This window comes from Varroa jacobsoni, unplaced genomic scaffold (assembly GCF_002532875.2).
Source record: "Varroa jacobsoni isolate VJ856 unplaced genomic scaffold, vjacob_1.0 scaffold_255, whole genome shotgun sequence".
NCBI classification, from domain to species: Eukaryota; Metazoa; Arthropoda; class Arachnida; order Mesostigmata; family Varroidae; genus Varroa; species Varroa jacobsoni.
The window spans coordinates 27,651-39,251 of record NW_019213157.1 but is presented as its reverse complement, the minus strand read 5'-3'; the positions used below and the strand labels follow the sequence as shown (position 1 = coordinate 39,251).

The window sequence follows — 11,601 nt, the reverse complement described above, 5'->3', positions numbered from 1 at the left end:
TTTTAAGTGTCTTTATTTTTAGGCTTTTATAATATATGAAAAGTTTGGGGCCTCAAACTCTGTTTTACATTATTCGTAGTTGTTTTCACGTGCCTTCGGTCCCATTTGGTTTTGTATTGAATATCTCCTTCAGATGTATCAATATATAGGACTGAATAGACGTAACACCTGTAAATGCTACATAGCGCTCATAGCCTATGGTAAAGGGTTGTACAACAGGGTTTTTTAAAAACTTTACTAAATAAATAATACGCAAAGATAATTTATTAACGCTAGCTGCCGTATCTTATTACATACATCAGTTTTTAGTAGTTTATTAGATGTCTAATTTGAATAGAAATAGTAAACATAAAAAAATGAAAGAAAAGCAAATAAATGAGAAAATACACTTTGAAAAGCGAAAATACTAACGTGCTATATTTTATATATAGCATGAGCTGTGGGCATAAAATATTTAGGCGGCGAGTGTTCAGTACCCAAAAAATAGCTGTATAGTTGATTTCAATTACTGAATGTCAGTAAATTCCGGAACTTCGCTTGCATATCTACTTAATTTTTTCGACCTCACTAGCGCTCTGGATAGATTATTGATAATAATAATAATAGTTGTTTGTAACCGCTATGTCGTATACAATTAGCTTAAAACAAATTCCCATATTCATTTATATGGTGAATGTAAATTAGTATGATGAATTATGTATGTTTGATTGATCCTGTTACTTCTTTTAGGTCTACGTAAATAACTAGAATCACTTGATTTTTGTCAGTTTGTAACAACTACGCGGCGAAGGTAAGAGGATAAAAAGAAGGTCAGAAGAGGATAAGTGAGAGATGCTTCAGTATATGTGAGTCTGTGCTTTGTTAGCTCATTCCGCTTGTGACATCATCGAACCGAGAAAGCCGAATAATTTAAATAATAACGATGAAATGCCGATATAATGCCGCAGGAAAAGATTTTCGGATTGTCCGAAGATCAATGGCCTATTAGTCATGGCGTTGTCAGCACCGTCATATCGTCGAGCATCTGGTAGACAAAGAAGAACTGCTCGTTCAAGCTGCGTTTGGCATACTCGGGGCCGTCAAGTATTTACGAAAACTTCGAGTGCTAGTGCCTTGTAACCTATAAAATCTTAGATTATTGAAAATGCGTAAATACATTTCGAGAAGTCTCTATTCCGCCTAATTGCGGTAATCGACAATCTAACATGTAGACGCTAATCTTAACCACGGCCCTTCAGCCGGGGTTTAGCATCGCGTAGGTGAAGACGTACTTGACCCTCCTTGAGTCTTGGCCTCAGCATGGGCTACTCGTTGGTTTTGTAAAATTTCTGCAACGTCAATGGCTTTAAAACTAAAGGGTGCTTTCTGCAATGCTTCTAACTAGCGCTATCCTAAGTATTGGGCTCCCAAAGCAAATAAATTTTCTAGGTCGGAACAAGACCATCAGTGCTACAGCGGTCAGTGCTGTTGCCTCGTCAGTTACTCTATGTCAGACTTTGTTTACGGTAATCGGTTATCGTTGGTGGGCATACTGCTGGTTGTAGTAGCTGGTAGCGTAATTATTCACATAGAGGTTAGCTATCTTTATCATGAACGCCGTTGCAGCCTGAAAGCCGGACACTTTGCAGCAATCGACGTGGGTAAATCGATCAGTATCTACATGAGCCTGTATGCCACGTTGAGCGTCTTCTAAGCAGCAGGCCGTCTATTTCCGTACGTGGCCGGCTTGGTAATCGTGGCAGTATCCTGTGTGTGAATTTGCTAGTCTGTATGGAGAAAAAAACAAGCATCAGTTTCAGTTGTTGCGCGGCTAAAGCGTACAGTCCCAGTAGCAACTGCCTTATCTAAAACACAAGACAATAAAATGCAATTTTTCTATACTATCGTTAAAACTGTCATCATTTTCTTCTGTCTGCAAACCACTCGAAGCTACCATAACGTTCATGTTTATGCAACCGGCTACACCAACAAGCTTCAGTTTGTCATATATTTTAAGATGGCTTTCCAGAGGTGAGAAGATAACGAATCAGCAATAGCACTGAAAAATTGGCATTGAAAAAACGTTTAACTCATACGATTGTGTAATTCCACAAAACTTAGTCATCATCATTTATTGTTTGATAGCGCGTTGTAAAGAACAGTGTTTGTGTTTATTGTCCGGATCAATAATTAAGCTGTTAGTACTTTACCACACGAATATTCAATATTGTAATGGGCTTATATTACTTTTTAAGGACCATCTTACCAAAAAATTTGGATTTCTTTGCATAATTGGGGGATCTGGCGACGAGAAGGAAAGGTAACTCAGGATTTTACCGCATCGCTAAGGTCGTGCTGTTATTAGCATTCATGGCATTCGCAATTTATTAATAAATAATCGGTCATGATGTCAGCGAGGCGATACCTTCCTTAGAGCCTATGTTGCACAATCTCATTTTCATATAGTATATACGCCAATACATACTCAATATGAATCTATCCCGTTTATAGCAGTTAATACTCTAGAGACTCACCTGATCATTAATTGTTTTGTTTTTAGACATTCTGGGCAGTTTATTCTATGATACCATAGCTTCTCTTTTGGCGACCCAAGTTTAATTTAGGACAACTGGAGCCCGTAAACGTCAATGGGCATTATCTGACAGTCATCTATCGCCAAGAGTGTTCGTTATCGATCGCAAAGGACCAATCTGGTAATTAAACCAGTTGAATTTTACTCCGGCCTTATTCAGGCTATATACACAAGGTATATAACGACTATTACTGTCAATTTAATCCAAGGAAATAACTTGAGGGAACATGTGTAGTTCACGTTCCCTTCGTGGCCTGGCCTGCTAGGACAGCTTTGCTCTTCTATCGTGCGCCCAGCGCTAATGTTGATGGCACTCCAAGCGCACTATAAGTATACGGCTTGTGACCTGACCATCTCTCATTAAAGAAACTTCTTTCGAACATAAAACCTCTTGAAGATGACGATAATGCTAGTAGCCGACACATCATATTGATGCTTTTTGCTGCCAAGTTTGATATTAGGTGTGTGCAACCCATTTCGTACATTATGGCGGAAGGTGCTGTATCGTATTTTAAATGCAGAATTTACAACAGATAATGTTATTATAGCAACTTACAGCCAAGGAGATAATATTGCTAGTTAGCGTCTTTATCCCATTCTTTCTTAGACAACAGTACTAAGCCATGGAATATACACTGAGGTCTTTAAAACTAACTTGAAGAATTGTCGCAATTGCCGAGTCGTTACGTACTTTACGGGCAGTTGCAAGTGCTGGTTTTGCTTTATTTTAGATCAACCACCGCTATCATGACTATGGATCTAATTTAGAACAAATAATAGTTTTCGACCTTTGCAAAGTAGATACGAAGACTCTATGATGTCTCTTCCTGCTTAAGATAGAAAATCAGTCTACGCTGTACCATAGGCAATATAGCATATTGCAGTAATGTTAAGCGGTTGCGGTTAAAAGATGTGTTCTCGAAAAAAAAATTCATGAAATTTTCTGTTTTTAAAAACTGTTTTATAATCATTTATTGGGTATTGAATGGCTAAAACAAATGTCGCAGTCGGTTAGACAGGTTTAAGGGTCTAAATAAGCAAAACGGCTCGTTGCAATGAAATATTTTTTTCAGACGAATACACCAGCGCATTTATCAAAACAAATTCATGCGACAGTTCTTCTTTGTCCTTTGTTGGCCTTATCTGTCAGATATGTAAGCAACAGCTCCGAAGGAACCGAACTGTTAGTCGGGGTTAATTGTAACGTTAGCATCCTCAGTAACAAATACCATAACCGAAAGCAGAGCATTGATGGCAAGTATTGCATTTGTTATCTTTGGCTCAGGGAACAAAGTGTGAGAGCACTGGCGATTCTATGCCAGCGTACTGCTATTGGGAACGGCTTGCAGAGTGATCAGCCGCCAGGCTCCCAGTTATCTGCGCGAAGTTAGCCATTGCGAGAAATGGCAGGTCCGTATCTAGTCAGCATATCGCGGTGGTTATAGATATCTCGACCATACTGATAGGGTTATATAGCATATTTAGCACTTTCTGGGGTAAACATTCATCTATTTTTTTCGTTATAGGTGTAACACACCTTCCGGTAAGTTCATTTGGGGACTCCGATGATAACGCATCAAAAATAACCGTCAGTTCCCCGGGGGCTTCCCAGCGAACTTTGCCGTAGTTAATGACAAGGCCAAGGCACGGCAGTTGCGCTTACATTTGTTGGCTTCCATGTCATTACTTCCTTTACGGTTCCAACGTTCGTTGAGCGTTCCAAACGTTCTAAAATGCTTAAAACATCCGGATCAATCCAAACTCTTGCACTCGCGACTCTCGAGTCGATGATGACTGGACCAAATCAGGCAATAAACAATGAATGTCAGCAAAATTTGTTAATTATTGTTGCCTTCGTCTTGTTTGTTGCCGTTTACTTACACGGCAACGGGCTTATACCATGAGTGATACTCGACGAGCTGCTACTAGGAACTCCGAGGTGCTGAAGACGGCTGCGTAAAGGAGAAGCAATTGGGCTTTGGACCGCATTGTGGCACTAACCTTTTCTGCACAGTTCGCAAATTTGGGCTTAAAGGCAACATCCTATTTGTCTGCTGCAACCATTTCTCGATTGTATGTTGTTCATCGGTCATTTCATTACCAAAACAGCCAACTAATTTTTTCAAAACCTCGAAAAACTTAAGGCTAAATTCTACACGCACATGTTTAATGCAGCGAATAAAGCATAGATAAAGAGCGCGCAATACAACTGACTTTAAGGGCAAGAAGTTGTTAGGCAAACAAGATACATCCAGCCAGAATAAAACCGAATCCCAATTTGCATTTTTGTACAGCCTTTATTGGATTCGTCTGTGTGAAAAAACAACTACATCTAAAAATATTCAGTAACCATAGTATGCCGGTGAATTATTTACTAGAACGAAGAATTTTCGGAATCGATGTTTATACAGCATCGTGACGTAACCAAATTATTTTGTAGAGCGTCTATTCTTACTTGTTCTCTTCGGTGTTGCATCTCTATTACTTCACCTTTATAATCAGCTGGTTTATTCTCCATTTTTATTCAATAGTGAGTCTCGCGGCTACGTACTGTACGATTCCAGGAGTATGTGCTAACTTATCATTCCTGTATGTACATATGTAGCAAACGTGCATAGTTAAAAGGTAACACCACAACAAAGTTAATTTACAAAAAAAGATAAACACGTTAATTAAAGATTAATATTTTCGTATTATACTATCTGTTTCTAGATCATCAGAAAACCCTCATTACTGTTATCCAATCTGAATTTATTGTTTGACTTAAGCTAACGAGCCCTAGCAGTTCAAGTATGTATCCGAAGATATTTTGCACCACGGTTAAATGTCTTAAAGACCCCCTGGTGAGTGGCAAATGCAGTTTAATGTTTTCCTGTACACTCCCTCTGTTACCGTCCTTCTCGTACTCTATTGCGGCCAATGTCCTTCTATGAGCATACAAAGTGGCCTTGTCGGTGATCGTGTGGCATCAAACGGATAGTTTTAAGATTTTATAAGCCTTGTAGACTTTTGCCTATTCGTCTTTGAGATAATTATTATAAATGTAACGGTATGAAATGGGCATATGGATAAATCTGCAAATCCAGACCCACACTCATTAACAAGTATTCTATAGGATTCGAGCCAAAGGCTTGGCAGATTCAAGTGTAGCGACAGGTGGAACTCTTCCTAATTCAAATAAAGAAAATTCTTAATACGGCAATCCACTTGAAGTGTGTCCAGACTATTACCAATGCTAAATAAGTATCATACGTTTTGCAAATCAACTTTGTAATTCTTTATAAATAATTTACTGTGATCTTGCAAAGCTGCCAGCTATGAGAATATGACAGCTCCTTGTGCTCGAAAACAATAATTTCGATTGGTAATGTTAAAACAGTAAGGAATAAAGCTAATGCCGGTGTTGAGATTTGGGGAATCCCGCTTAGTGGGAGATTGCCAGCCGGTCTTAGTCATCGCAGAGATCGGCCAGAATCACCAAGGTTTGTTTTCAGAAATGATGATAGTCCAATAATTCTGAAAATTTTCTTAATTTACTTCGAGTCGTAGAATAAAATGAATCTGATTATATCTGAGGAAATATCAGTCACAGACATCGGCAGCGTTCGTCTGTAGTTAGAATTGTACCCACACAGAGTTATGATTCTGTCTATAGCTAGATAAATACAAATATCGACCGCTTATCCCAATTCTAAATCGGGGACGTTCCCGAAATGATTAGAAGGAAAAGGCTTCCTTCAGTGTTTAGACTGTAAAATGACGTAGTTAAGTATCCTCAGTGGAGGCAGCAAAGATATCAGTAATAGAACTTTTTCGGGGCTTTCGGTACAGGTGATGTCGAAATTGCTCTACGTATGATTGAAGAAGCTGCCCAAGCTGGTGTCGACTGCGTCAAATTTCAGAAGAGTTCTCTACAACACAAATATGCAGCCAGTGTTCTTTCTAGGAGGTAATACCACTATAGCAAACTGATCGACTTGCGAGAGGCATCTTTTATATTTCTTAAACTTGACCAGTAATGGAAAGATCTCTTTTTAGCAAACTGGTCACTTGCTCAGAAGTTCGCGTTGGTTTTCTTTATTAAATTAAAGTAGACACATCTGTACTGTATAAGCTGGGGATATCAAAATTGCAACAACAGTAATATTTCTACATAATATTATATAATTTCACCGAGATGGAATAATCCTTTACAAATTAACAACAAATAATAACAATAAACCATTTACAGCGATAGTGAGTGCCGGGAAATGAATATCTATCTGCTTTGTAGCTAAGGAGAAACTTAATTATTCCGCACCAATCGCAGTTTTGTCTACGTTGCAATAAATCTAGCGATTTCTATATCAGCTTTTCCTGCCGTCTTCAAAAAGTCTAACAAATTTGAAACCTATCAATTGTTCAAAGACCATTGTTATTTCCGAGAAAGATGTGATTTTTTTAGGGAAAATATCATCGTGTGATTTTATTAACAGTTAGTCTAATCATCTAGCAAATAGTCGAATACATGATCAGACCAAAGCATCTTGTTCGACAGGGGACGGCAAGTTACCGACTGGCAAGTTATATGCGTGGATAATAGTATTGTGTTTTCAAGCACTGTTTTCATTGAATAATACCAGTAATGTACATGTCTATTTGAGATTTAAATACAGGTCCTTAATTCTGTGTTTCTAACTTACTATAAAATTGTATTAGGTATGATTCACCTAACTCGTTTGGAGATACGTACGGTGAACATAAAGCGTTCCTCGAATTGCCCAAAAATGCATTTCATCTGCTTAAAGACAAAGCCGCTAGTCATGGGCTTCTGATGTCAGCCTCAGCAATGGACGAAGTTGCACTTGATTTTCTCGTTGAATTGGGTGTTCCCTTTATTAAAATAGGCTCCGGAGACTCGAACAACCTGCGGTTAATCCACAAAGCTGCCAAAACCAATGTATGTCTACATAATTAATTACTACAATTAATTTTCATAATTATTATATTATATATACTTAGACGATAAAGTTTGCTATATGCCTACTGACTGGTTAAAACTACTCGTCATTTTTAGGAACTTTGTCTTTACATGAAGAGCAACTATATACTGAAATAATGTTTTAGAATAGCACTCATTTCGTTATTATTGCTACGTATCTAACATTGGATTTTCATAAAGTTTATTACCGAACTACTTTCTTTATAGGTGCAAATTTAAGATTGTTATTATTTCCTTAATTGTTTAGATTCCTTTGATAATATCAACCGGAATGAGCGACCTGTCTGCGGTGGAACGTCTGTACGAGGCGTCATCAAAACCTCTCGGACTCCTGCAATGCACGTCCGCTTACCCCAGCTCTCCTGCTGATGCCAACCTCCGAGTGCTGAGTACTTACGCAGAAAAATTCCAAGATGCTGTAATCGGTGAGGAACAGCTGTAGCTAAAAGTGGTAAACCTTGATATTGCTAGATTTAACAAAAATGGTTTCTAGTTGACTGCCTAAACGAACCTATTACACAAACGCAGAAAAACAAATAAGCAATAATTTATTAGAAAAAAGCTTTTAGATATTTTAGGGCCCATTTGTGAAAAGATATCGATCACACCCGCATTAATAAGTTCTTAACTAAGATAAATATATTTCCCGTTATGGTGTTCTATCAAGTAACGATCATTTGAATGTAGGATCTCATCTGGTTTCACCCATCCTTTACATATGCATTATTTAAAATGCGTTATCCAAGACGGTTCTTTAGCTAAGCGTAATGTTATGCTCATTTGAATTACTGTGGATTCACAGGCTACCGTCAGACAGTAACTGTATTAAACATCTTATCGCTTTGTTGTTATTACGTTATTTTTTTTGTATTTTAACTGACTTTGGTAAGCATCGTTAATTCTAGAGGACAACATACTATACTTTAAGGGTTCGATGTTCCAGGGTATTCCGGTCATGAAAAAGGGTTTGTTTCCACACTCGGCGCCGTCGCTAGGGAGGCAAAAATCATCGAAAGGCATTTTACGTTGGATAAACAGCTTAAAGGAAGCGATCACCAGTGCTCACTAAATCCACAGGAAATGGCCGAAATGGTCAAGCAGGTACATAGGTGTTCCTCAAATTGAGCTGAGCTCATCCAGAACTTTGAGATTTGATACGCTTTCCGAGGTTGTATACACCTTTAGCTATTCAGATGGTCAGGTGGCTCAGAAGAGCTAGTGCAGATACAGTAAAAGTACTGAATAGCATACCAATAATCATCATACTGACTTGCTGATTCGCGTAACACGATTTTGTTCGTATGTGTTTCGCTTTGTGATTATAGATTCGACAACTCGAGCTCGCGTTAGGGTCGGCCCATAAAACTTTTCTGGATTGCGAACGTCCATGCTTTGCTAAGCTGGGCAAAAGTCTTGTCGCTTCAAGAGATATTTGCCAAGGGGAAGTATTCACTATAGAGCATCTCAGAGTAAAAGTCGTGGAGCCTCACGGGTGGTGCCCGCTCAAAGAGCATCAACTTTTGGGAAGAATAGCATCCAAATTTATTAGCAAGGATGGCCCCATTACTGAAGATTGTGTGCAGTAGTTTAAACATAGCATGTCTGAATATATGTTTCAGATTTTTTACTATTTAGACAACGAGATGTGTGCTGAATTTTAGTAACTTCAAATGATTCTCGTATTTTTTTCCCAACATCTTGTGACGTGAATGGAAGCTGCCTTAAACATAACTACTTAAAGGCTAAATGTTTTTTATAATATATACGAAAAAAGCATACACTTTTTAGAAACTGTCCAACATTGCCTTTATTTTTGTTCTCTTTTTTAAATTCAATATATGTTTATATGAATATTTAGGTGAATAAATAGACCGTACAAGTGCGCATTAAAAATACCTACGTTTTGTATTCAGTTTATCATTTACATATTTAACGTAATGTATAACAACGATATTAGAAGGGCTTAGTTATCATCCTTAATTTTTCTTTCTCGATCGTTCTCGCTTTCTTACACTCGGCGCATTGTGTAGTTATTAACTAACACTCGAATTTAATATCACTCAGCACATCATAGCTGCACCGCTGCTTAGGTGCTTCTTAAGCTCGACGGTAGCCTTCTGAGTATCTAATGAGCCCCACGCCAGGCATCGGAGGTAGAATTAAACTTGGATACCAAAATCGATAAATAAAGTACCAACACAATACGGCCAGTACTCCTCCGGCCATTTTCTGCACCATAGTATGAAAGTATAAGACGGTGCTAACTAGCATCACATCCCAAAGTACCGCTAACACAGTCAACGCGATGAATAATACACGGATATACGGAGTATACCTGAAATCACCAGAGACGATATATACCAAAATAAATGTAGACGAATAAAGCTAAAATCAAATATAATTGGTTTTACGATTAAACGGAGCTTTGGAAGAGCAAGATTGGCAACTTATAAAAATGAAAACACTTGAGTTTTAGAAACTTCGTCATATCGTTATGTAACATGTGTATATGACTCCATGCATAATATCTTATTTTAAGCCTTTAATAAAACCATCATCGATATAACGTTCACTTTTCTCGTATACTAGGGGGTCAGTCACGATTATTTTTTCAATTTATATTTTCCTTCACCTTATGAAAAATTGCACAATCAGAATCCCAATTTAATGTCAGTTTTGAATAACATAACACATGATAACTTAATCTACATTTATAGTGGCAGTATCTACATTATTAGATAGGACAATTGTATTTTGGAAACGTTTCTTCAGTGTAATCGACTGAAAAAAAATGACCAACTCACTTTGGGTAGTTTTCTCTGAGAGCCTGCTTTTGCTCCTCGGTAAGACTTTTCATAGGGCTGTCGTCGTCGAACTGTTCATTACGAATAATATCGGCAATTCGTTCCCAGTTAAACAGAGTGCGCAACTCTTCGCTGATTAAAAGGTGGCAAAAGATTAACAAAAAACAGTGTCCGGAGATGTCAAAACCAATCCATTTGTGACCTTTGTTCAAACAAGTTGTACGTGAGGTTATCTTACCACCGGAGCAGGACCCCGTCTTTGATTCCACGTATACGAAGAAATTGGTGAACAAAAACCATACAGCTGTACCGACCACCATTCGCAAAAGGTGACGCATGATTCTACGCTGATCGCCGGCACAGTATACATTCGTTGTAAAGTAAATATAGAGTGAAGTTAGGATCATCGTCCAGCCCCAAGCTAGTTTGCCGAAATAGACGTTCAGTGCATTATGCTTGTTAGAAAAATATGTTCTTGGGATAGGAAAGCCAATATCGTTGATCGTCGAACCTATAAATAAAAATCCAAGGTAGATGCCCACCTTATATTTGGCATCAATAAGCACTGCTCTGCGACATACGTGTAAAATCACCATAAGGATAGTGTTTCCGATTGTCATTGGTTCTGGGAGTGGTCTACGTCCGGTCGAAGCGACCACTGATGCCTTTCTTGTGCTATCCCATTTAAGTGAAGCAGCCTTTCTGTCTCCATTACGCGGCACTAACTTCGGAGGCATCTTACTCCAGACACACCTTAGCAATATTCCTTGATTCAAGAACTTCTCGAATTGTTTTGGAAATCTCACTTTGCTAACTACATCAGCGCCTTATTTCATTTTGAGGAAAAGCATCCAGTCTTCACTTAATCAGCTGCTCAGTTTTGATTCTGTTGTGTTCCTGTTTACATCCGTTTCCGGGAAAAAGTTCTCTATCCGAAATTGCATTCGATTCTCCCAGTCAACACAGGCATTACCAATGATTTCTAATGAAACCATGAAATTGTTAATGGTACACAGGTTCTAGAAATGAACCCAGGTATATAACCTTAAGCAGAACCTGTAACAAAGTCGGCTAAGGAAAGTAACAATCTATTTATTGCACTACCTAGTTTTGGAAAATAAAGGCGAAACGGATGTAGGATATTTTGCGACCCATGGGAAGCGCCATGTTTATTTTGGTGAGTTGAAGGGAGAGGAGGCCAGCGCTACGAATATCGTACCACATCATATTTGCGTGAGTTTTCT

The 11,601-nt window shown here is 38.3% G+C and overlaps 2 protein-coding genes across 3 annotated transcripts; one reads left to right on the top strand and one right to left on the bottom strand.

The window, feature by feature from the left end:
• Window positions 1-5,334: 5,334 nt before the first annotated feature.
• Window positions 5,335-9,448, top strand: NANS (N-acetylneuraminic acid synthase). The gene is made up of 6 exons (XM_022830169.2): window positions 5,335-6,054; window positions 6,404-6,521; window positions 7,271-7,511; window positions 7,801-7,978; window positions 8,497-8,654; window positions 8,879-9,448. The coding sequence occupies exons 1-6, from the start codon at window positions 5,967-5,969 to the stop codon at window positions 9,137-9,139; spliced, it is 1,044 nt and encodes a 347-aa protein (XP_022685904.1). The 5' UTR covers window positions 5,335-5,966; the 3' UTR covers window positions 9,140-9,448.
• Window positions 9,335-11,456, bottom strand: Fitm (acyl-coenzyme A diphosphatase Fitm). Of its 2 annotated transcripts, XM_022830171.2 has the most exons (3): window positions 10,900-11,456; window positions 10,358-10,704; window positions 9,335-9,888 (listed from the first exon to the last, which is right to left on the bottom strand). In XM_022830171.2, exons 1-3 carry the CDS (start codon window positions 11,092-11,094, stop codon window positions 9,651-9,653), a joined length of 780 nt encoding a protein of 259 aa, XP_022685906.1. In that variant the 5' UTR covers window positions 11,095-11,456; the 3' UTR covers window positions 9,335-9,650. The 2 variants fall into 2 exon arrangements, with proteins under 2 accessions (XP_022685906.1, XP_022685905.1); XM_022830170.2 differs by having other exon boundaries at window positions 10,358-11,456.
• Between the last annotated feature and the right edge of the window lie 145 nt (window positions 11,457-11,601).

Coding starts and splice junctions, on each gene's coding strand:
- NANS (XM_022830169.2), top strand. CDS start 5,967: ATGCCGGTGTTGAGATTTGGGGAATCCCGCTTAGTGGGAGATTGCCAG. Junction 6,055..6,403: donor GATCGGCCAGAATCACCAAG/GTTTGTTTTCAG, acceptor CTTTCGGTACAG/GTGATGTCGAAATTGCTCTA. Junction 7,512..7,800: donor ACAAAGCTGCCAAAACCAAT/GTATGTCTACAT, acceptor TTAATTGTTTAG/ATTCCTTTGATAATATCAAC.
- Fitm (XM_022830170.2), bottom strand. CDS start 11,094: ATGCCTCCGAAGTTAGTGCCGCGTAATGGAGACAGAAAGGCTGCTTCA. Junction 9,889..10,357: donor CTCAGAGAAAACTACCCAAA/GTGAGTTGGTCA, acceptor TGGTGATTTCAG/GTATACTCCGTATATCCGTG.